General features: G+C 38.9%; 1 protein-coding gene across 3 annotated transcripts; it reads left to right on the forward strand.

The window, feature by feature from the left end:
• Window positions 1–2,670: 2,670 nt before the first annotated feature.
• LOC100804551 (protein POLLEN DEFECTIVE IN GUIDANCE 1) lies at window positions 2,671–21,798 on the forward strand. Of its 3 annotated transcripts, XR_417639.4 has the most exons (13): window positions 2,671–3,468; window positions 4,167–4,306; window positions 4,590–4,693; window positions 5,141–5,229; window positions 5,357–5,430; window positions 5,860–6,016; window positions 6,124–6,291; window positions 6,411–6,508; window positions 12,890–13,012; window positions 13,675–13,743; window positions 13,839–13,996; window positions 20,237–20,472; window positions 21,638–21,774. XR_417639.4 is itself a non-coding variant. In XM_041008209.1 (12 exons), exons 1-12 carry the CDS (start codon window positions 3,102–3,104, stop codon window positions 21,654–21,656), a joined length of 1,566 nt encoding a protein of 521 aa, XP_040864143.1. In that variant the 5' UTR covers window positions 2,671–3,101; the 3' UTR covers window positions 21,657–21,798. The 3 variants fall into 3 exon arrangements, 2 of the variants coding, with proteins under 2 accessions (XP_040864143.1, XP_025980828.1); XM_041008209.1 differs by lacking the exon at window positions 20,237–20,472 and having other exon boundaries at window positions 21,638–21,798; XM_026125043.2 differs by lacking the exon at window positions 21,638–21,774 and having other exon boundaries at window positions 20,237–21,637.
• The last annotated feature ends 1,941 nt before the right edge of the window (window positions 21,799–23,739 follow it).

The raw sequence follows: 23,739 nt of genomic DNA on the forward strand, positions 1-23,739 counted from the left end.
TGTTCGTGATTACTTGTCTGCTTTTGTTTATTCTTCCTTTGATTAATTTGGTATAAGGATTCAGTTTATTGAATATCAGAATTTAATCAAGTGATTGAGCATAAATGGTTAATGTGTTGAAGTTAAAGACAAAAAATATTGGAATTGGATTACCAAATTAATTATCCAATGCTCGTGGCCAAGAACAAATGAATCAGCAGGAGAGAAAAGCAGGAAACTGGTATTTTTAGGGTTAAAGAGTAATTATATCTTAAATTATTTAGTCTAGTTGTACTTTTCATTATATATTAAGATTAAGCAAAATATATTTTAATTTATTGAAAAATTTCTTTTAGATCTAATTTAAAATTTAGTTTTAATGGAATATATTAATGTGCACATGACTAGTGTTACAAAAATGTATTCGAAGATAAAATTACTATGACCTAGATGCTCCAAGTTGATTTCTTCAGCTAATAGATGTTGCTTTATATGATTTCTCAATGCTTCAACCTTTTATGTCCTTAAAAATTGTGGCAAGAAAAAGAAAGGAACTTGCATGAGTTGGGTGGAGGCCCCATTTCAAATTCTTTGCGAGTGCAAATTGAAGACTCTGTGTACACTAGCGGGTTCTTTCTTGTTTGTATTGGTCTGTAAAGACTCTTTGTGATGCAAATTGAAGAGTCAACACGAGCCAATTCCAATAGACCACTTGATTGTCACTTGTCTTCGTGCCTGTCACTAACAACTATCAAGTTAACTCTTCCCTTTTGGGATTTGTTTTTTCTTCACTATTGGTTAGATATGTCCAAGTTGTTCATAAGTTTTGATATGTGAACTTTTTTTGTCTTCTAAGTATATTTTATGTAGTCAAAAGTCAAATGCATAGTACATTCCATGATAATTAACTTTTAAGTTAGATGTAAAGGAAAAATTACAATAAATTATTATAAATTAGGGGGTCTTGTGCTGAATTTTAATATGAAAGTGAAAAGTACAAGTAGACTAATCACTTAAAAGGGAATAAAGTGTTTTTTTACCTTAATTTTAAAAAATTTAGTATATAATTTGTAGATTTATAGATCATGCATCCATTACGAAAGAGTTCCACTTGATGTGAACATGCCACTTTCTCCTAAAAAACTTATATACTAACAACCACCTTTTTAATTTAATTTTATTTTATTTTATTTTCTATCTCAAGTCCAACAGAAGTATCACTGTGTTCCTGAAGAATCTTTCTTCCATCTAGACACTTATTTAGTATATATTCCCTTAAGGATTAGTCCAACCAAACCATTTTATGGACTATGGTACATATGGTGCGCAGCTTTTTTTATATTATTCTCTTTGTTGTCCTTTCTCAAGAAATGCTAGAAACCAAACCATATTTCTCTCTTTGTACTCTGTTAATGGTTTTCACAATTAAACTGGTGGAGAAAAGAATTCGATATAGTGATAAAGGAAGCATAGATGAAACTAATTCACATGAACAAATTTAGAAACTCAACCACATTCATAATTCATTGGCCCTGTAACATACATTATATCACAAATATTACTTATATATATTCAATGTATACGTTGTACCACTGTCGACTGTGCATGTGGAGGATACAGTCTTAATTTTTATTTTTGGCTTAAATAATTTTTTTTTATATTTCACTATTTGTTATTTTCAAATTTTTATTTTTAATATATATAATTAGTCTAAATTCATTAAGTGATGACTTGTCATTTTGTTAGTTTATCATATTATTACTTCTTAACTAGTGATATAATACTCTATTAATTTGTTATATTATTATTTAATTAACTAAAATTATTAACTGATGCTAAAAGTTAAAAGTTTTAAATTATCAGATAATAAAATAATAATAAAAAATAGATAGTAAACTGAAAATAAATATATTATTAGTATAAAAAATATTTAATTTTTTTTACAAAATAAAACTAAAAGAAAAAGAACTAGTGCTTTGAAATATTTATGCTATTTTTTATTCAATTAATTGCTTGTCGTGCTTTCTTATTTTAATTTTTTATATATATATTCTTACTTTTAAACCAATAATCGAAATATTTTAATTTGAATTGACTTATCAATGAAGCATATCTGATCTCACTAATGAGCATTGAGTCTAAAGTGACTACTGTCTACACTCTTACTAATTCTATCTACTTGTGTAACATTACACCTCAGTAATTTAAGGTGTAATCTTTTTTATTCTTTTGATCAGATATTTTTAATATTTTTTTTCTTTTCTCTCTTATAAATGTTTATTTTACACAATAGCATCACAACTAGAATGTAATGTTTTTTTAAAAGAAATTATTAATAATTAAAAATATTTTCATATTAAAATTTTAAATTGTTGATTACAAATACAGAATACAATTATGTCCAGAGATGTTTATCGATTGTAAATTTTAGTTATAATATAATAATTTATAAATATAAAAAAAACACCCTCAAATAAAATACTACTACGACTTGGGGAATTCAAAGCTTAGAGAATAGTCAACGACAATTAATTGAGTGTTTGGCTGCAAAATTAATTTTAAATAAATTTAATTTTATAAAATTGATTTTGCTTGAATAAATTTTAAGATTTGTGTTTAAATATTTTATTTAAAAACAAATAAAATAATAAAATTTAAGGTGATAATTTTGTTTTATAAAAAACACTTGTTAATATAAAAAAAATAAAAAATAAACTGACCTCATACATGTCCCCTTCGTTTAAAATACATTTCTTTTGTCTTGGCCATCACTATTACTAATATTGGTGGTTTAATCACCAAATGACGATGATGGAGTAGAGTTGGGGTAATGAGGTTGAGGTTGATGATGATCATAGTTGTTTGTGTTGAAGCATTGCCCCACCTCTTTTCATCACCCAAACACTATTTGTTGCCATTCCAATTTGGTAAATTCTTCTTCTTTTTTTGTCTTTACTGGTTAATTGATTCTCTTCCTAAGAGCTTGGAATTCAAAGGATAGTTTTTTAGCACCTGCACCTTTGGGGCCATATTCTCAAGATAAGGGCATTTTTGTCTTAAAAATGCATGTGCACAACACATGACACACTTGTTATGTTCTTGACCGATCCGGAAAAGTCAAAATGAGACACCGTGGCGCGCCAGAGGAACCACCGCAACCCCAACCTTCATTTCCTCACCGGAAAAAGAAGCGCAAGCGCAGAGCCACCGCCACCGCCACCGTCGGTTCCACTTCCGTTTCCTTCGAAACCAGCCACACCGATGCCCCTGACCAGCTCAACACTCACATTCATGACGCTGCTGTTGCGTGCGAGCAGAGTAAAGCCACCGCCGCCGGCGACGGTTTTCGTTTCGGTGAGCTAAGGCAGAGAAGCGTGAACGGTCGCGATAGTTTTGTAGATTTGGCAGTTACGGCAGTTGGTGACGGTTACGTGACGGAGACGGTGGAATCGTTGGAGCTAAAGCGTGTTTTGGGAAATGATTCGATTCGTGAGTAGAATCTTGCTAGTACCAGTATTTATGCTTCTTATCCATTAATTTAAGATTTTTATTTATTTTGTATCTTTAAGTTATTTTTTATGCTTGCAATAGCATGGATGCGATGTGATTGGTCCTGTCTTTTACAGACAGGGAAATCAAGTAGTGCTTTAAATATGTTTGGGACTCATGTGCAAAATTACATTTGAGGCAAAAGTAATTTTGTCAATGGATGATGACTCTTGTTTTTGCATTCAATTTTTTTTTATCCTTGGATTTACATTGGAACACGTATCACAACATTTCTAATTGCAAACCAAACATACCGAACATGCAATAGTTTTTAAAACTCTGTTATGTTAGTTCTTTCTTGATATTTAAGTAAGAGTTTAATTTCTCTGTAAAAATACACCATCAATCAATCACAAATCTTGTTGTCATGACTTTTAAATTAGTTATTGCAAAAGTTCACAAATTTACAATACACCACGATTTTCAATTGGACAACAGTCATTAAATAGATTATTTACTATTTAAGTGATAATTTATGCGAATGCATGTAATGTAGTGTGTGTGAGTGAAAAAAATGTTGTGTCCTGTTCTCTTCTTATGTTTCATTTGTATGTTGATTATTTGAATAGGTTTGTTGCCTGCCTTTTAATTTGTGTCTTGTTTTGTTAAGGCCTTTATGTTGTACAACTTGTTTTCAGCAAAGAGGTTGCCTGTGTCATCCTTTTTGGAGAAAGTGCTCCATGGAAATTCTGTCTGGAGCACTACAACTGTTGGGGATGAAAAGGGACGAGAAAGAGTGTATGACACTATCTTCCGCTTGCCATGGAGATGTGAACTGGTATTTGGTATACTTTCCTTTAATTCATTGAAAAAGAAATAATAATAAATAGGAACTTTGTTTGCAGTTCACTATGTCATCTATGGGTATACTCCAGTCCAGTGTTTAGATGCTGTAGTTTTCCTTCATAATTAACCGATCAGAATAAAATGTAGAAGTTTTGGGGAAAGGGTGTAACCTGAAACTGTCCAACTGCTTATTACTTATTTTATGGCTTTGTATTTCCATTAAGACATTCTACATTTGTGTCATGGTTTCTCAAACGTGGAATGTATTATTGCAGCTTATAGATGTTGGTTTCTTTGTCTGCTTCAATTCATTTCTGTCATTATTAACTATAATGCCCACAAGGATAGTGATGACCATTTGGAGGCTTCTGAAAACAAGGTTCGCCACCTTTCATCAATTTATGTTGAGTATGCTTGTGACTGTGAATTTAGATGGTGGACTAATCCTGCAGTATCAATTTCATTGGTTCAGGGTTGTAATTTAAGCAGTGTCCATCTAGTGCAATCCTTTTAGCATTCAGTTTCAGAAATCATAATTTTTTTAGGGAATGAGAACAGGGTGGTTTTTTTGCCCATATTAAACAGTTGGCTTAACGAGACATTCTAAATGATATATGCCTGAATTTTTTATTATAGCTGCCCTGCCCTGCCCTGGTCCTGTGTTTGCTGAAGAATTTGAACCAATCTCCCATTTTTTATACAACATGCTAATTTTTGTGCTTTGATTTGTATGCTCTTCTACCAATGTTCGTGGTCTGTTTTAAAATTTGTGGCTGCTTTTCAGGATTTTCAATTTTACACTCTGACCTTATAATGCTCATGGCAGGAAGTTCAAGAGGCCATCTACAATTGAGTTGTCAGATTTTGGCTGTTTTCTTATTATGATTTGTGGAGTCATTGTTTTGCAGCAAATAGGTATAATGATAGTATGCTTCCATAGCTTTATCTTATATATTTCCTTTTTACATTGATCACATTCAGTTCATTACATTTTTATAGAAATTTAGTTTTAAGCTCCTTGCTTTTAATTTTCTTGTCTTAGATATCAGCTTAATATATCATATGATCCGTGGTCAAGAAACAATCAAATTGTATGTGATCTACAACATGTTAGAGGTGAGCATAAATTATTCTTTGAACCTTGGTTTTAATTAGATCTCCATACATGACAAATTTCTGGACCTCTGATTGTAAATCTAGATGAATATTCAAATTAGCTTTAGTGTTTGGAATTTTTTCCATAGTTAGTGAGCCATAACTTGTGTAACCAAGAGGATATGCCATGATATGGAAGAGGGGAATTTTGCACTGAGAATCATGAAAGTATGAATGGTGTAATATATATTGGTACCTATATCATGGACTTTTGGTATTTGAACAATTCATTCGACAAATCACAACTACTCAAATTGTAAGCTTAGGAGTTAGGAGTGAGAGGATTCTTTTTTGGTCTTCTGTCTTATGTTGATTGCATAAGGGTCATATCATAACTACCTCAACTTTGGACTGAAACTTATAGTGACTGGTCCTTGAACCTTCTTGCAGATATTTGATAAATTATGTCAAAATTTTATTGGGGATGTATTGCCAATGTTATTTCATTCAGCAGAAGAATTTGCAAGATGTCCCCTGGAAACTGAAAGTATGAAATTCTGGATATGGAGATTTATTTCTGACCAAGTTTTAGCTGTTGTTGCTTCAAATATCCTTTTTCTTGGGGTTGATAATTTTTTTTTCAGGTAATTATTTCATCTTATGAAGGCAAGGGATAAAACAAAAATGCTGGTTATTTTCCTTGACTAGTTGTACTTGTTCATTCTTTTATCTTATTAGTTCAGGCAATCACTTTATCAGCCTGTATTGTTTCTCACTACAATGCTCTGCCAGCTTTGCTGGTGTCAAATAATTTTTCTGAGATCAAAAGCTATGTGTTCAAGGGATATAGTAAGGATAATGTTCACAGTATGGTGTACTCTGGTGAGTTATCTTTCTTACAGTAGTTGTTTTTTCTTTGATTGCATTTTGTATCCCTTTTTTTATTTGGTCTCATTCTTTCATTATTTTCTTTGTCCCTTTATCTTATTGCTGGCTAGCAGATTCCATAGAGAGATTCCACATCTCAGCATTTGTCTTATTTGTTTTGGCTCAAAATATTCTGGAGGCAGAAGGACCCTGGTTTGGAAGTTTTATCAGTGTAAGATTATTTAAAATTATAGCACCTAATATATATTGCATAAACAAATAGTTTGAGAGATGAGAGAGGGTAGACCGAGAGAACGAGTGAGTCAGGGAGGGGGATTGCGAAGGAGAGATAGAGAGACTGTAAGAGGGCGAGTTCGAGTGAGAGAATGGGAGAGAGGGGGACAAGGCCGTCATCCATCCCCAAGAAGCCAACATGGGGATAAGTATGCTGTTAGAGAAAGGAGATGGGACATCAGACATGGTGAACACAGGGGTCTTGCAGAGAGATGGAGAGCAAATTACGAGGAGGACAACAGCTCTATCAGCACTAAGGAAGGGTGGATGGAAGTATCTCACAGGAGGAAAAGGATAACGGCAGTAAATAGAGGTATTTCTGAGTCCAATAATCATCAAGGGCAAGATAGGAGGGGAACATGGAGAAACAAGGATGATGTTACATCCTTCTACTTCTCAAGATTCCCTGATGGGATAGATGAGAAGGATCTATGGCAGACTTTCCAAAGATGGGGTAAGGTGTGAGAGGTTTTCATTCCCAAAGCTAAAAACAAGGCAGACCATAGATTTGGCTTTGTCATGTTTAAGGAGGTTCAAGATGTACAGAGGCTGGAAAGGCAATTAGATAACAGTATTTTCTTTGGAGGGATGAAAATGTTTGTTAATCGACCAAAATTTGAAAGGGGCAAGGTGACTAGAAGAAACCAATATGGTACTTCTATACATGGAAAGGAGAGAATGCAGGAGGTGCCTCAACGTGACCAAGGTGATCAGAAAATAAATGACAAAGGCGGAAGACTTCGGTCTTATGTTGAGGTGGTTAGGGCGGCGGTACCAGGAGAGGATAGCTTATGTAACCAGAAGGTTGACATCCAGGGAGACAACAGGGCCGTCCAGAGACCTGTGATCTTGAACCCAACCATGGAACACAAGGAGTGGTTACAGAAGGCCTGGGTGGGTAGATTGAAGAATAGAGGCATGTTTGAAAGAGTGGAGGAGGAATTGAGATGGGTGATAGACCCCGACATTAACCCTCGCTACTGGGTTGACGACTGGATCATCTTACCTAATATGAATGATGATAAGGCGATTCGGTTAATGAACGAGGAAAAGATGAATGGGTCCACACCTATCCTGGACCTTCAGAAGTGGTCCCAAGGTATTCGACCAACACACAGGTTGGCCTGGGTCCTGCTATGGGGTCTACCGCCGTTTGCTTGGGAGGTAGAATATATGGAGAGGGTGGTGGCGGAGATTGGTGAGTTGGTGGAAGTGGATGAAATGGTGGAGGAGCGACGGAGGATGGATGCGGTGAGAATTTTGATTAGGACGAAGTTGAGGCCGGGGAGCCAGACGGCGGTGCCAGCTGTCATCGACGGCGTTGGACTTGTTCTCGACGTCGTTGAAGACATGAATGGTGTTGGAATGAAGCCGAAACCAAAACAACCCAACAGCTGGTTTCCGCCATCCCCTTTCTCGGCGGAGCCAAACAGCCCTGTAACAGTTGCAGGCCATAGTCCAGGGGCCGATATCGACGGAGATTTCACCGACGGCGGTTCAGACGACACCGACGGTGGTTACTGCAAGCATTGGAGCCATTCCCAAACGTTCCACGCGTGTCGCGACCAATGGGCATCGGTAGCTGTCGCTTGGACCGGTCCTTCGCTGACAGGGAGGACGTGGCCCAATCTCATGACGACAACAAACTCGCGGACCATCATCTCATGCAAGAGGAGGACGGTGTGCCTCAGGAACCCAACAACGGTCACTTGCTTCAGGAAAGGAAAGCATTAAATGCTATGTCTCACAGTGGGAGGAGTGAAGACATGCAAAAGGAAAAAGAAAGTCACAGGTCAAATGCTGCAGTGGAGGAGCAGAAAGAAGAAGTTATCGAGGTCGTAGAAGAGGATCAGAATCAAAAAGAATTTGTGGATATGTCTGGAGTCAAAGCCCGAAATACAGAGGGAGAAAAGCCAAAAGCAAGACCTTTTAAGGAAAGTCTAGCCTATAGTAATGGTCAGTCTAATTATATGGCGAGCCAAACCCCTTTATCCTTAGGGCATTCTGATATCCATAAGGAAGGGGGGAGTTGGGCCAGCGGTCACATGGCCCAATTCCTGCTGCTATGAAGTTTTATGTTAGAAGAAAGGAGCCTACGGGGTTTAGTGGAGAGGCCCAATCTAATCTGGAATTTGCCATGGACCCATCTACTCAGCCTTATGAGGTTCGAAAGACAGCTTGTAAGAGGGACCCGAGAGGTACATCTACTTCTGATGTCACAGATCATGATCCTAATAGCAACCACCAAGACAATAGCTTAGGCCCAGCCAATAATCATAAGCAGGCTATTTTGGTAAAACATTTTGCTCTAGTCAAAGACATGGGTCTCACTTATGGGGAGGAAACCCAGAAGGTCAAGGACATGATGCTAGAAATGGAGCAGAGAGACAACTCTGTGGCAGTTGAGAGGGGTATTAAGAATCACCAATCATGATTATCTTATCCTATAACTCTAGAGGTCTGGGAAGGGGGATTAAATGGGCTGTTATTAGGAGGCTCAATTTAATTCACAAGGTGGATCTTGTGTGCATTCAAGAAATTAAAAAGGAGAAGTTTGATAAGATCATATGTCAGTCTATGTGGGGGGATTCCACTGTCTCTTGGGATAGTGTCCCCTCTGTCCAGGCAGCTGGTGGTTTGCTTTGTATGTGGAATAATTCAGCTTTTCATGTGGAAAGGAGGATTAAAGGTAGAAGCTTTCTAATGTTGGATGGGAGGTGGGTTATAGAAAATCATAGGCTTTTCATAGTTAATGTCTATGCCTCTTGTGATCTAGCTGGGAAAAGAGTCTTGTGGGAGGAGTTAAGACAGCTGAAAGTGTCTAATCCTAATGGTGTTTGGTGCTTCCTTGGGGATTTTAACAGCATCAGGAGCCAGGAGGAAAGAATTGGCTCATCCCAAAGGATGGCTGACAATTCTGACATTTCAGATTTTAATAAGTGGATTTCTGATATGGAACTTCAGGAAATTAAAGGCTTTGGTGGCAGGTTTACTTGGTTTAGGCCCAATGGAACTGTCAAGAGCAGTCTTGATAGATTCCTGGTTTCAGATCAATGGTTATCTCTATGGCCTGATACCTCTCAGCATATTCTCCATAGGGACTACTCAGACCACTGTCCAGTCATCTTGAAAACTAGGATGGTGGATTGGGGTCCCAAGCCCTTTCGGGTTGTGGACTGGTGGCTCAATCAAAAAGGGTATCAAAGGATGGTGAGGGAGGCTTGGTTTAATGATCAGCAGGGTGGCTGGGGGGGAATTGCTCTTAAAAACAAGCCGAGGAATCTCAAAAATACTATAAAACAGTGGAGTATAGTCAATGGTGATATTAATGTTAGTAAAATTCAGAATTTGAGGCAGAAGCTAAATGACTTGGAAATCATAGCTGGTGATAGAATCTTGTCTGAAGATGAAGTTAAAGCCAAGAAATCCATTCAGCAAGAGTTGTGGGATGCTTCAAATGCATATGAATCCCTGTTGAGACAGAAATCTAGGGCTAAGTGGATCAAGGAAGGCGATAGCAACTCAGCTTATTTTCACAAAGTTATAAACTTCAAAAGAAACATCAATGCTTTTTAGGGTCTCTTCATTGATGGTGTTTGGGTTCAACAACCTAGTTTAGTCAAGAATGAAGTTCTCAATTTCTTTCTCCATAGATTTACTGAAGATAAGCTGTTCAAACCTTCTCTGGATGGGGTTTTTTTCCATTCGATTGATCAGAGACAAAGGGAGGGGATGACTGCCCCTTTTTCTGACCAAGAGCTTAAAGATGCTGTTTGAAGTTGTGGTGGAGACAAATGCCCGGGGCCAGATGGCTTTAATTTCAATTTTATTAAGGCTTTTTGGAGGGTTTTGAAACCTGAATTCAGGAGATTTGTGGATGAATTCCAAATCCATGGCAGCTTCCCTAGAGGCAACAATGCTTCCTTCTTGGCCCTTATTCCTAAAACAATCCATCCTCAATCTTTAAATGATTATAGACCTATTTCTCTCATTGGATGTATGTATAAAGTAATAGCCAAACTCTTGGCAAATAGGCTGAGGAGTGTGATATCTGGGATAATTGATGAAAGACAATCAGCTTTTATAAAGGACAGACATATCCTTCATGGAATTCTGATCCTTAATGAGGTGGTTGAGGAAGCTTTGAAGAGAAAGCAGCCAGTTATGGTTTTCAAAGTGGATTTTGAAAAGGCCTATGATTCTGTATCTTGATCTTTTTTGGACTACATGTTGATAAGGTTAGGTTTCTGTCCTAAATGGAGACAATGGATTGCTGCCTGCCTCCAATCAGTAACCATTTCAATCTTAGTTAATGGAAGCCCTACAAAGGAATTTGCCCCCACTAGAGGTTTGAGGCAAGGGGACCCTTTAGCTCCTTTGCTTTTTAATATAGTGGGTGAAGGTCTCACTGGTATGATGAGAGAGGCCCTTCTAAAAAACCTTTATAGAAGTTATCTGGTTGGGAAGCAAAAGGAGCCTATTAATATCCTCCAATTTGCTGATGATACAGTCTTTGTTGGTGAGGCTTCTTGGGAGAATGTTCTTGTCTTGAAGGCCATGCTCAGAGGTTTTGAAATGGCCTCTGGTTTGAAGATTAATTTTGCTAAAAGCCAATTTGGGATCTTTGGGGATGAAGTTAATTGGGCTCATGATGCTGCCTAATTCTTGAATTGTAGGCAGATGGTTACTCCTTTTCATTACCTGGGTATTCCTATTGGAGTCAAAATTTCAAGTCAGGTGGTTTGGGAGTCTTTGATCAATAAATTTGAAGCTAAACTTTCTAAATGGAATCAGAAAAATTTATCCATGGCTGGCAAGGTTACTTTGATAAATTCTGTTCTGAATGCACTACCAATCTATCTTCTATCTTTCTTCAAGCTACCTCAAAGAATAGCTGATAAATTGGTGTCTCTTCAAAGGAATTTCATGTGGGGGGGGGGGGGGGGGGGAATCATGATCAAAAGAAAATTTCTTGGGTTAAGTGGGATGTCATCTGCCTCCCCAAAAACGAGGATTTGGGATTTATCTTCTAATCAGAATCAGTTTTGGGTCAGAGTTTTAAATTCCAAATATGGAGGGTGGTCAGCTTTACAGAATGGCAGAGTCCATTGCTGGGATTCTCAATGGTGGAGGGATCTTAGGAAGCTTTATAAGTACAATGACTTCAGTATTATCCATCAAAATATGGGATGGAAGGTTGGTTGTGGGGATAAAATTAGGTTTTGGAAAGATAATTGGCTGGGGGAGGACTGCAACCTTCAGCAGAAATATACTCAGCTTTTTCTGATTAGCAAGCAGCAGAATGATCTTATTTCCAGGATGGGCAGCTTTCCTCAGAATACTTGGAGCTGGGATCTGAAGTGGAGGAGGCACCTATTTGATTATGAGGATGGAGTAGCTGTGACTTTCATGGAAGAGATTAGTGCTATTCCTATTCAGAGTCATTTGAAAGACACTTTGCTGTGGAAAACTGAACCTAGTGGGTTGTATTCCACCAGGTCAGCCTATAGGCTATTGATAAATCACAATAGACCTGTTTCAGATGGGAGGATCTTTCAGTTAATATGGAAATTAAAAATTCCCCCAAGGGCTGCGATTTTCTCCTGGAGGCTTATTAAAGATAGGCTTCCCACAAGGGCCAACCTCCTTAGAAGAAATGTGGCTTTGCAGGAAAATGTCTGCCCGCTTTGTCGAAATGAGCAGGAGGAGGCAGGCCACCTATTTTTCAACTGCAATCTGACTATTGGCCTGTGGTGGGAATCCTTGAGGTGGATCCAGGTCATAGGAGTCCTTCCAGCCTCTCCAGCAAGCCATTTTATCCAATTTTGTGATGGATTTGGTGAAGGTAGAAATCATTCAAGATGGTGTGGGTGGTGGATTGCTTTAACTTTTACCATTTGGAAGCATAGGAATTTACTGGTTTTCCAGGGCATTCCTTTTGTCTCTACCAAAGTGCTGGATGATGCCTTATTCCTAGCTTGGTCTTGGTTAAAAGCTAGAGACAAAGGTTTCAACACCCTCTTTAATCATTGGTCTACCAATCTTTCGGAGGCCTTTGCTTAATCTGGGTTGGTTGTGTCTTTATGGTGGGGTTTTTGGTGGGTTTCTTCTCTGTTTTTGGGAGGCTGGCAACATAGTTGCCTTGTATATATTTTATCATCAGTATCCCTGGTACTGATCTGTCTTATTAATAATATATATTTTCTGCCTTCCAAAAAAAAAAAAATATATATATATATTGCATAAGTTTATCTAGTGGAAATAAATGTCCTTGCTTGGCTCGGTCTGGCCCCTAACACAGTTATTTTGTGTGGTGCAGAACATCCTCTTGGTTTATCTATTTGAAATGGCTATAGATGTGATCAAGCATTCATTCATTGCCAAATTCAACAACATTTCACCCGTTGCATATTCTGAGTTTCTTGAAGTCCTGTGTAAACAGGTATTGTAATTTGATTCCGTGTGGATGTTAGCTGTGCAATATGATTAGTAATTACTGCTTAAAAGGGCCTAAATAGCTGGAACCACTTTGGTATAATATTGTGTATTTTATTCTAGTCACAATTCAAAGCCTAAATTTTCAGTGGATTCATGTGAATCATACTCAAATGTACCAACATCTTCCATACTCAATTGCAAGTGTTTTTGAAATCATTAGCTGCAGCATGTTTTGATGAGAAAGGGACTGTATGGATTCCTGAGTTCCTAACTTCTAGTTCTTACATTAAACAAACAGAAAGTTAAAATTTAATAGGTTCTCATAAAACAAATTTTCTCGTAAAACAAATAATGGCTATAATCTACAATTATTTGAATATGCTCCAGGATAAGCCTTGAAACCTTTTCTCCTCATTAATTATTATCGTGAAAATTATTTATCATTTGTAGCAGTTTCTCATACAGTGGAGTGTGTATAGGCATGTATTTTTGTGTGACAAAGAGAACAGCATTAGCATTTGGGAAAGCCTTCTTGTAACGTGTCAAGAATAAAGAAATTTTGGATCTTTAATTTTGTGTAACTTGTGTTACAATTTGCCGTGACTTTTTGTGTACTTCATTGATGGACGTTTTAGAATATATGACTGACTGCTGTTTTTGCTTTAGACTCTACATATGCAAACTGAGGATGCAAAGAAGAAGTTGACTTTTGTACCCCTTGCTCCGGCATGTGTGGTAAGCATGAATTTAGTGTCCTTTTTCTCCCTGCTTTATGCTTACGGTTGCTGATTCAATGTCTGTTTATTTTTTCCCCATTTTCTTGTTCTTAGGTCATTCGAGTTCTGGCTCCAGTTTACGCTGCTAGCCTTCCTTACAATCCCCTTCCATGGAGGCTTTTTTGGATTCTGTTATTTTCAGCCATAACCTACATTATGCTCACAAGCCTCAAGGTTCTAATTGGCATGGTTCTACAGAAGCATGCCAGATGGTAAGTTAGTCGCTGTCAAAGGAGAAAGCTTCATGCAGATTAACTTATGGAACACAACTAAGAGTCACAATTAAGCTATCCAAACCCTTGTGTTCCTAATGATGTTATTAGCATAAGAGATTAGTGAGAAAGAGAGAGAGAGAGAGAGCTAGAGAGAGAGAGGCTGAGAGGGGGTGGGAGAGAGTTAGGCATCGCAAAGATAGGAGAGAGCGTGACACCGACAGAGCGATAGGATATCCCCATCGGAACCAGCATCGGAATACAAATGGGCAACACTATAACATAACCAACTGGAGGGATCGGACTGAAATCACTTCCTATTACTTCACAAGATTCTTTGACGAAGTGACAGAGAAGGATTTGTGAAAATATTTCAAGAAGTGGGGAGATGTCAGGGAGGTATTCATATCCAAACAAAGGAACAAGAACGGTAGGAGATTTGGGTTTGCCAGATTCAAGGGGGTAGAAGACGAATGTCTGCTGGAGAAACAATTGGATAGCATCATCGTAGGGGGCCTGAAGCTATACGTGAATCTCCCACGCTACAGAAGATTGAGGGGAGGACAACCGAAACCGGGAGGGAGAAGACAGGCACAAAGGCAGGAGAAGAAAATAGTAGACACTAACCATACGCACAGAGGGGGCAGGACAAAGAAATGGTCATATGCGGAAGCGGTGGCAGGTCGTAGTAGTGAGGGAGGATCATCATCAATCCATATTGAGCCAACAGAAAGAACTCTGAATTGGTTGAAGGATGCGTGGGTTGGCAGGCTGTCGAACCCGACAATGTTTGATAAGGCGGAAGATGAGTTAAGGTGGGACTATGGACTGAACATTTCAACCACGTATTTGGGGGATGATATGATATTAATAATCGGATTGAATGAGGAAAGAGCTGAGCAACTGTTGAAGGAACTAAACCAAAGAACGCCTCCTCTGTTGTACTCTCTGCAGAAATGGTCATCGACTCTGCGCCCGGGTAATAGGCTAGCCTGGGTACAATGTTGGGGAATCCCAGCCATAATCTGGGATGATTTGGCAATCAAAAAGATATTGGGGCTACTTGGGGATGTATTGGAGTTAGAAGAGGAAGTGGAGGAACAAAGAAGGATGGATAGGGCTAAGGTGCTTCTCAAAACACCATGGAAGCCATTTATTCATCACACTGTCAATGTGCATGTAGGTTCCGAGGTCTACGAAGTCTCGATCTCGGAAGAAAGAGGCCCAAATGATGACTTGTGGAACAGAATGAGAAGGAATGGGACGACGTCGTCGGATGAAATCCCTTCGGATTGCAGCTTCATGGAATCCCCGATATTGGAGAAAGCACGGTCATGGGTATTTGTGGAGGGGAGGATGGATGAAAAAGAGCAGCCAAACACCATGGCTCAGAGCGGGATAGTGCTATTCAAGAACGGCGACGACACCGAAGGCCGAGCACCTTCCCGGGAGGACCCGCACACCCACGGTGTCAAGGTGGAAGGCCTTCAAGATCATCGGCAGGGCTGGCGCACACTGGTCGTCGGGACCGCCGGGAGCAAACCGCCTATACCCAGCGGTTCTAGTGTTTTAGAAGACCCAACGGATAAAGGCTATATCTAGGGGATAAAAGGGGGGAGTCAGAAAAGTGGAGCATCACCAATAAGACGGCACAGTATTGCAGAACGGGAGGCGGGATTAACGAAGGAGCTTAATCTACCCTTGCCATACGAGGTAAGGCCCCTACATAGCTTGGGGGTGTCGGGTCAGGGGAGCAAACAGAGGATCAGAGCAGGGTCACCGAAAAGGAAACTCGAACAGATGAAAGGAAGAAGAATAAGGATCTCGAGGACAGCTGGGGGTAGAGTGACGTTCGGGAGCAACATGGGGTCAATGTAATTTCAAATGAATTGGGCCCTATCATATACACCCCCCCCCCCCCCACAAGCCCAATAACCCAACCTGCCAACACACATAAGCAGCATATAGGCGTAAATACCCCTTGGTTGGTTTATTCTCGAAATAGGAGGTGCAAAAGGCAAGACAAGGAGTGCAAGGAGAATACGGAACACACAATATCAAGGAAATCACCACAAAAACAGACATGTAGGTGGCAGCAAAAGAATTGTCAGGTTGAAGAACAGCAAAGCATGGGCAGCAATCACATGATACCACAAAACAAAGACATGAATGAATCTACAGGAAATTGCGAGAAACAAAATATGGAGGAGAATACAGAAATAGGAGAAAAGGAGTGGCATGAAGCAGAAACCTTATGGGACTCAGCAAAAAAAATGGGGGTGAATGAAGAGGAGGAAAGCGGGCACATAGTGGGAAAACTTATGTCAATGGAAGAAAGAGATAGGAAAGAAGCAGAGAGAGTGGGGTGTATACATCACTCCTCATGAACATTATCACATACAATGTGAGGGGGCTAGGGAAGGGGGTAAAATGGGCAGCTATAAGGAGGTTAATTGCAAAGGAGAAGGCAGACATGATTTGTATACAAGAGACCAAGAAGGAGATGATAGACAAAACAACATGCCAAGCATTGTGGGGAGATCCAACGGTGTCGTGGGAGATGCTGCCAGCAAGCAATTCGGCGGGGGGAATCCTATGCATGTGGTCTCACGAAAATTTCAAGATAGAAAGCAAAATCAGTGGAAACAGGTTCATAAGGATGACAGGGCAGTGGATTAAAGAAGCAGTGCAGGTTCATATTGTTGCTGTATATTCGCCATGTGATATACAGAACAAAAGAACCCTATGGAATGCCATTAAAGAAATGAAATCAGCAAACAATGAGGGCCTATGGTGCATTACGGGGGACTTCAACAGCATAAGAGATCCCGTGGAAAGAGTTGGAGTGGCCCAAAGGTCGATAGAAGAGAGTATCATAAAAGAGTTTAATGATTGGATAGACGATTTGGAGATGGAGGAAGCGCCTTGGATTGGTAGAACTTTTACGTGGTATCGACCCAACGGAACTGCAAAGAGCAAGTTAGATAGATTCTTAGTGTCTCCAGATTGGCTCACAAGATGGCCTGCAAGCATACAGCAATCCCTGAATAGAAACTTTTCTGACCATTGTCCTGTTTTACTCCGCTCTAAGTGTGTTGACTGGGGTCCTAAGCCATTTCGAATCCTGGATTGTTGGTTGTCGGATAAATCTTTTCATTCAATAGTGAAGGAGTGCTGGCAGACACACCAGCAAATTGGATGGGGCGGTTTTGTGTTAACAGAAAAAATAAAGAGATTGAAGGCAAGGTTAAAAATCTGGAACAGACAGCAGTTTGGGGACACCTTCAAGAGATATAAAAAAATTGAGGAGGAATTGAATAGCTTGGAAGTGAGCACAACCAATAGACAGCTAAATGACCAGGAGATAGCACTCCGGAGACAGCTCCAAGAAGACTTGTGGGTAGCTGCACAATATCATGAATCACTATTGCGTCAGAAGGCGAGAGCGAGATGGGTTAAGGAGGGGGATTCTAATTCCCGTTATTTTCATTTGTTAGTTAATGCAAGAAGAAGAGGTAATTCCCTGCACGGATTATGGATTGATGGAGCTTGGGTTGAAGAACCGGCAAGGGTAAAGGAGGCAGCTCGGCAATTTTTCATCCGCAGATTCCAAGAAGTGGTCCACAATAGACCCCTTCTAGATGGAGTAGACTTTCAGTCATTAGACCAACACCACAATGACATGCTGAGTGGGAGATTCAGGGAGGAAGAGATAAAGGAGGCAGTATGGGACTGTGGGGGAGATAAGAGTCCGGGCCTAGATGGAATCAATTTCAAATTCATCAAGGCTTTCTGGAACTTAGTGAAACCGGATGTCCTTCGATTTATGGATGAATTTTACGTTAATGGTATCTTCCCAAGGGGAGGTAACGCATCCTTCATTGTTTTAATCCCAAAGGTGTCCAATCCGCAGTCGCTGGATGAGTATAGACCGATCTCACTGATTGGCTGTATGTACAAGATAGTGGCCAAACTGCTAGCCAACAGAATGAAGAAGATCATGCCACTTATAATACATGAAACCCAATCTGCGTTTATAGAAGGAAGGCATCTTTTACAAAGTGCAATGATAGCTAACGAAGTGGTGGATGAGGCAAAGAGAAGTCAAAAGTCGTGTCTAGTCTTCAAAGTAGACTATGAGAAAGCCTACGACTCGATTTCGTGGGATTTCTTGATATATATGTTAAGGAGGATGGACTTCTGCGCCAAATGGATTCAGTGGATAGAGGGATGTCTAAAATCTGCTACCGTATCAATACTGATAAATGGTAGCCCCTCGGCGGAATTTTCACCACAGAGTGGCATCAGGCAAGGTGATCCATTAGCACCTTTTCTATTCAACATAGTGGCAGAGGCACTGAATGGACTAGTGAGACAGGCGCTTAAGAGAAATCTGTATCGAGGCTTTTTGGTGGGATCAAACAGAGTGGAGATTAGCATCCTCCAATATGCAGATGACACAATTTTCTTTGGGGATGCTTCTCAGGAGAATGTCAGGGCGATTAAAGCAATTCTGCGAATTTTTGAACTTGCCTCGGGTCTTAAGATTAATTTTGGAAAAAGTGGTTTTGGTGCATTTGGTATGACGGAGAGATGGAAGTCTGAAGCAGCCAGTTGGTTGAACTGTAGCTTGTTGTCCTTCCCTTTTGTCTACTTAGGCATACCTATTGGGGCAAATCCGAGGAGGGCTCAGATGTGGGATCCTATCATAAAAAAGTGTGAAAGGGCATTATCTAAGTGGAAACAGAGACACCTGTCCTTTGGGGGGAGAGTCACCCTTATCCAATCAGTCCTAAATTCTATCCCTATTTATTTCTTGTCTTTTTTCAGGATACCCAAGAAGGTGGAGGATAAGCTAGTCAGCTTACAACGCAGATTCTTGTGGGGTGGAGGTCCAGATATAAACAGAATAGCGTGGATCAAATGGGATATAGTGTGCAGACCAAAGGAAAAAGGAGGTCTAGGCATGAAGGATATAGACACCTTCAATCTTGCTCTACTTGGTAAGTGGAGGTGAAATTTATTCCACTATGAAGGTGAGCTGTGGGCAAGGGTCTTGCAATCCAAATATGGCGGGTGGAGGGGTCTAGATGAAAAACCTGGCAGTAATAAGGACTCCTTGTGGTGGAGGGATCTAAAGATAATTTTTCAGACTACACAACAGGGCGAGGAGATCAAAAAAGGGATCTCGTGGAAGGTGTGGAGAGGGGACAGGTTCAAATTCTGGGAAGATGAGTGGATACAAGGTGAGGTCTCATTAATCACAAAGTATCCCAGGCTGTTTGTAATCTCTCAACAGCAGAACAACTCAATCCAGCAGCTGGGAGGCTTTAAGGACAATGAATGGGAGTGAAACTTGTCATGGAGGAGGCCCCTGTTTGACAATGAGATAACAATGGCTTCAAATTTCTTAAGGGACATTGAGAGGAGCACAATTCAGAGGAATAGGAGGGATGAGTAGGTGTGGAAGGCAGATCAAAGCGGTCATTACACAGTACAGTCAGCATACAAGCTAATGACAAGGGAAGCAGGTGAGGGGGAAAGGGACCGAGCATTTGAGGAGCTGTGGAATCTAAAGGTGCCAATCAAAGTTGCAGTTTTTGCGTGGAGGCTTCTTAGAGATAGGCTGCCTACTAAAGTAAATCTGTATAGGAGACGAGTAGAGGTTGCGGATAGGAGCTGTCCATTTTGTGGAAATATGGAAGAGGAAGCAGGACATGTATTTTTTCACTGTAGCAAAATCCTCCCAATTTGGTGGGAATCATTATCTTGGATGAATACTTCAGCAGCTTTACCGATTGAACCAAGACAACACTTTCTCCAACATGGTTCCATACTACCTGGTGGTTCAAGGATTAATAGATGGAAATGTTGGACTGCAGCTTTTACAAGCAGAAAATGGAAACAAGTAACAACCCGAGATGAATCTCATTGACACATTCTACCAAAGCTAATGTTCATCAATAAAAAAAATCCCTGTGGAAAGTCTAACCAAAATTCCGCACTATCATGCTAACTTTGCCCCTATATCTTGCTATAACATGTCAACTCAGCTCCTCCTCACCCTCCTAGAACCCCCTTCCTTTTAGTATAGAATCCAATAGCAATAGGAGCAAAGGTCCTATAAGTTACACAAATCACTCAATTCCCCTTGCTTGTTCTCATGCACTGTTACATTAAGCATTTGTTTCTCCTTGATTGCCTGTCTGCATTCTTTCCTAATCCTAATATAAACCATAGTGATAGGTGGTCACCTGACAATACTTTCCCCAGAAGCCTTCAACTTGTCTTCAAGGTAAAATGTAGGAAACTATTCTTGCAGTCTTGTAGATGTTCCCAAGAATTTTCAAAGTCAGGAAGGTCCTGTCATTTAATTAGGACCTTGGTGAGATCCTCTGTATTGATTCTGTAATCCAGCACCTTTGCTGCGTCAGGCTGTATCTCAAGCTCCCATTCATCACTCATCAGATAGAAAGGTAAGCAATGCTTGAATATCAACAGGAGTAGACAGCTGCTAGCAGGCAACTTCAATTACATAGAACCTAGGACCTAGCTTTTCATTAACCTGCCTAACTAAATCTCCACATTGGTAGTATACATCCCCTTCTATGCTTGTCACCTTATGATTTCATTGTATTTTTGGCCAACATCAAGTTATGCTTGAGATCATCAACATCTGATCCTGTTCTGTCATTAAATGGTTAACCCACTCATTAGTTGATGGAGTTGTGGGATTTCTAAATAGTATAGATTATAGAAGGGATTTAGGACCCACCCCTTTTTAGACTGGGTTAGATCTGTAAACAAATTACTCAAGAATGTATAGAATGACGGGGGAAAAAAGAATGGAAAAGAATGAATTGTCTGTATTATCAATTAAGGGAAAAAGAAACCAGGTACATGCAGTGGTGCCATGATTATTGGTGTTATACCAATATTCAGCCCAACTGAGACAGTTGGCCATTGCTTACGCTTTGAACTTGTTAAACATTGCGAATACATCTCTATGCATCTATTGACAACCTTAGTTTGGCCATCAGGTTGAGGGTGGTAAGCCAAACTAAATTTGAGTTTGGTACCTTCCATCTTGAATAACTCAGTCCAAAATCAGCTGATAAGAAAGAGCCTGTCCCTGTCTGAGACTATTGATGATGAGCAGCCATACAGTTTGAAAGCTTCTTTAGTAAAACTTCAGACACTTCCTTAGCCGAGTAAGGGTGACTTAAAACCACAAAATGGGCATATTTAGTGAATCTATACACTATAACCATGATAGTGTCCACTACATTGGCCTTAGTTAACCCTCCAATAGTCCAATGAAATCCATCAAAATGTCTGGCCAAACCCGAATGGGTACTGGTAGTGGCTGTAATAGCCCGGCAGGAGATAGGGCTTGGTACTTGTTTCTTTGGCAGGTGTCTCATGCTGCTACATTATTGTGTTACCATTTTGCATGCCTTCAGATAAAAACAACCGAGTAATCCTCTTATAAATTCTGAAAAACCCAAATGCCCTCCTATGGAAAAATCATGAAAGCTGGCCTCATAGTTAGCATATTTGTGGCTTGTTTGATTATAAGAACAATCTTTTTCATGTTCAAGGTAAATATTATGTGACTGATTTTTCTTGAACTTTGTTTAGTTGTGAATGGCCATGTTAAACGACCACAGGATGAAGACATACAATCCAATGTACTGGAAATAATTGGATCAAATATTCAGTCCACATACATTACGTGCCCAGCTGCAACAATTGGTATAAAACTTCCATTCTTGGTTTTGATTGTCAAGAATCTAAAGAAGTATTTCACATTTGAGATTCAAGTTTTGGATGATAAGAATGTCAGACGACGATTTCGAGCCTCAAATTTTCAAGTGTGTAAGTCTGCCCATGTTTGTGTGTCTAATGGGTTTACCCACAGCTTGCAGAATTTTAATTTCTTCCATATGTATTTTGTGCATGACTGCTTGCTTGTACCTAATATTATAGAGAACTTTGATTTTCTAAATAGTAATGCTTTGGCATGATTCTATTTTTGGATCATTGTATTTTTTAGTTAGAAAGTCTTAGAAGAAGAATCTTGGTTATGTTCCTCGAGTCTGATGAAATTCACATTTTTTTACTGCATCTACATTCGATTAGTTTGTATGTGCAGAATTGCATTGAGATTAAGTACAATCTTTCATTTTTAAATCACCGTAAGACTGGGGAATATTAGTGTTAAAATAGTTCTTATTATCATCCAACGTCATTCTTTAGGTATACTGTGATGTTTATAAAAATAAAAAGATTAGGAAAATTATAACAAACATTTTTGCTAAAACAATCTTGATATGTTTTCTGAAATACATGGATCCCATTTCTTTTTGAAATACTGTCAAATATGGATTACAAATGATTTCATGTTCTCTTATTTTCATGTCATAATAGGCTGTCACTCGGGTAAAGCCCTCCATGTGCACTATGCCACTGAGAATGGATGAGGGGTGGAATCAAATCCAGTTTAACCTGGCTGATTTCACCAAGAGAGCATATGGTACTAATTATGTGGGGACACTGCGAGTTCAGGTCCATGCAAACTGTCGCCTGAGAAGGATTTACTTCTCTGACCGCCTCTACTCTGAAGAGGAAGTCCCTCCAGAGTTCAAATTGTACCTTCCAATGCAGATTAGACTTTAGAGATGCCCTCATTTGGATGACTAGTTCTTTTTATGTTTATCTTTTATTGTAAAGTGTATGTTATGAGTCTCTCTCTGTTTTTTTTTTTTTGGTAAAATCTCACCTTGTGCTTGTCATCATGCAGAAATCATGAAAAAATGGGAGTTTGGAGTTGTAGCCTGGAGAAATTGATGTGATTTTATATGCTTACTACATATAGTTCTACTAGTTGACTTTATTCTAAACTTTGTATCTATGTTGTGCTAGATTAATATTGCTCGCTCCAGTAACATTAAGTTGTGTTCTGATGCTTGTCTCTAATATTGGAAGTTGACTTTGATGATGATTCATGTCTTTGTATGTTAGTTTCTAACCAAAGAAAGGATGATAGTGTTATAAATGCATTGCATTAATAATAGATATGCCTAATATGTGGTTATCTTAAGAATAAATAAAAAAATTCAAATAGAATAAACATTGAATATAAGTGGGTAGCGGGAATCAATAACAAAATACAAAATACGTTCTTGTTTAACTTAATGTAATGTTTTTGCAAAGTTCTTATTTTGAGTTTTCCTTCTTTAAAGAGAAGTTGGGATAAAAACAATTTTATGTTTTTAAAAATTAAAGCTAATTATTACATTTTAAGAGTATTGAAGTTAAGAAAATAAAAATTAAAGACTATTTACAAAAAAATGAAAAAAAAAAGTAAAATAGTTAATTTCTTGATTTTTGGTAAAACTTAAGCTACATGAAAGTTGTTGTTTTTTTTTATATTAATCATTTATGTAAAGGGCCAAAACAAAAAGAAATACATAACAAGAGAGCCAATTAAGACTTTTGTATTGTGCACTTTCATCATTATTGCATTTTGTAATGGGCTTCTTGGATGCGATGGGAGGTGCAGGATGTAATGGCGGAAGTGCAGAAAATAAATGCCAAGAGACAATGATGTCTCTAAGTTTAATGGTGCTTTTGGTTTGATTCATTAGCTAAATGACACCATGCAAATTAATGAAATGCATTTCTGTTTATTTTTAAGTTTTAAACTTTTATAATGCAACAAATTAAAATGCTTATTGCTC

The sequence above is a fragment of the Glycine max genome, chromosome 13 (assembly GCF_000004515.6).
Source record: "Glycine max cultivar Williams 82 chromosome 13, Glycine_max_v4.0, whole genome shotgun sequence".
NCBI classification, from domain to species: domain Eukaryota; kingdom Viridiplantae; phylum Streptophyta; class Magnoliopsida; order Fabales; family Fabaceae; genus Glycine; species Glycine max.

Bases quoted from the DNA above. Each gene is read 5' to 3' on its own strand.
- LOC100804551 (XM_026125043.2), top strand. From the start codon at position 3,102: ATGAGACACCGTGGCGCGCCAGAGGAACCACCGCAACCCCAACCTTCA. The intron at 4,694-5,140 runs GTTCGCCACCTT...TGCTCATGGCAG, and splicing joins TGGAGGCTTCTGAAAACAAG to GAAGTTCAAGAGGCCATCTA. The intron at 5,431-5,859 runs GTGAGCATAAAT...ACCTTCTTGCAG, and splicing joins TGATCTACAACATGTTAGAG to ATATTTGATAAATTATGTCA.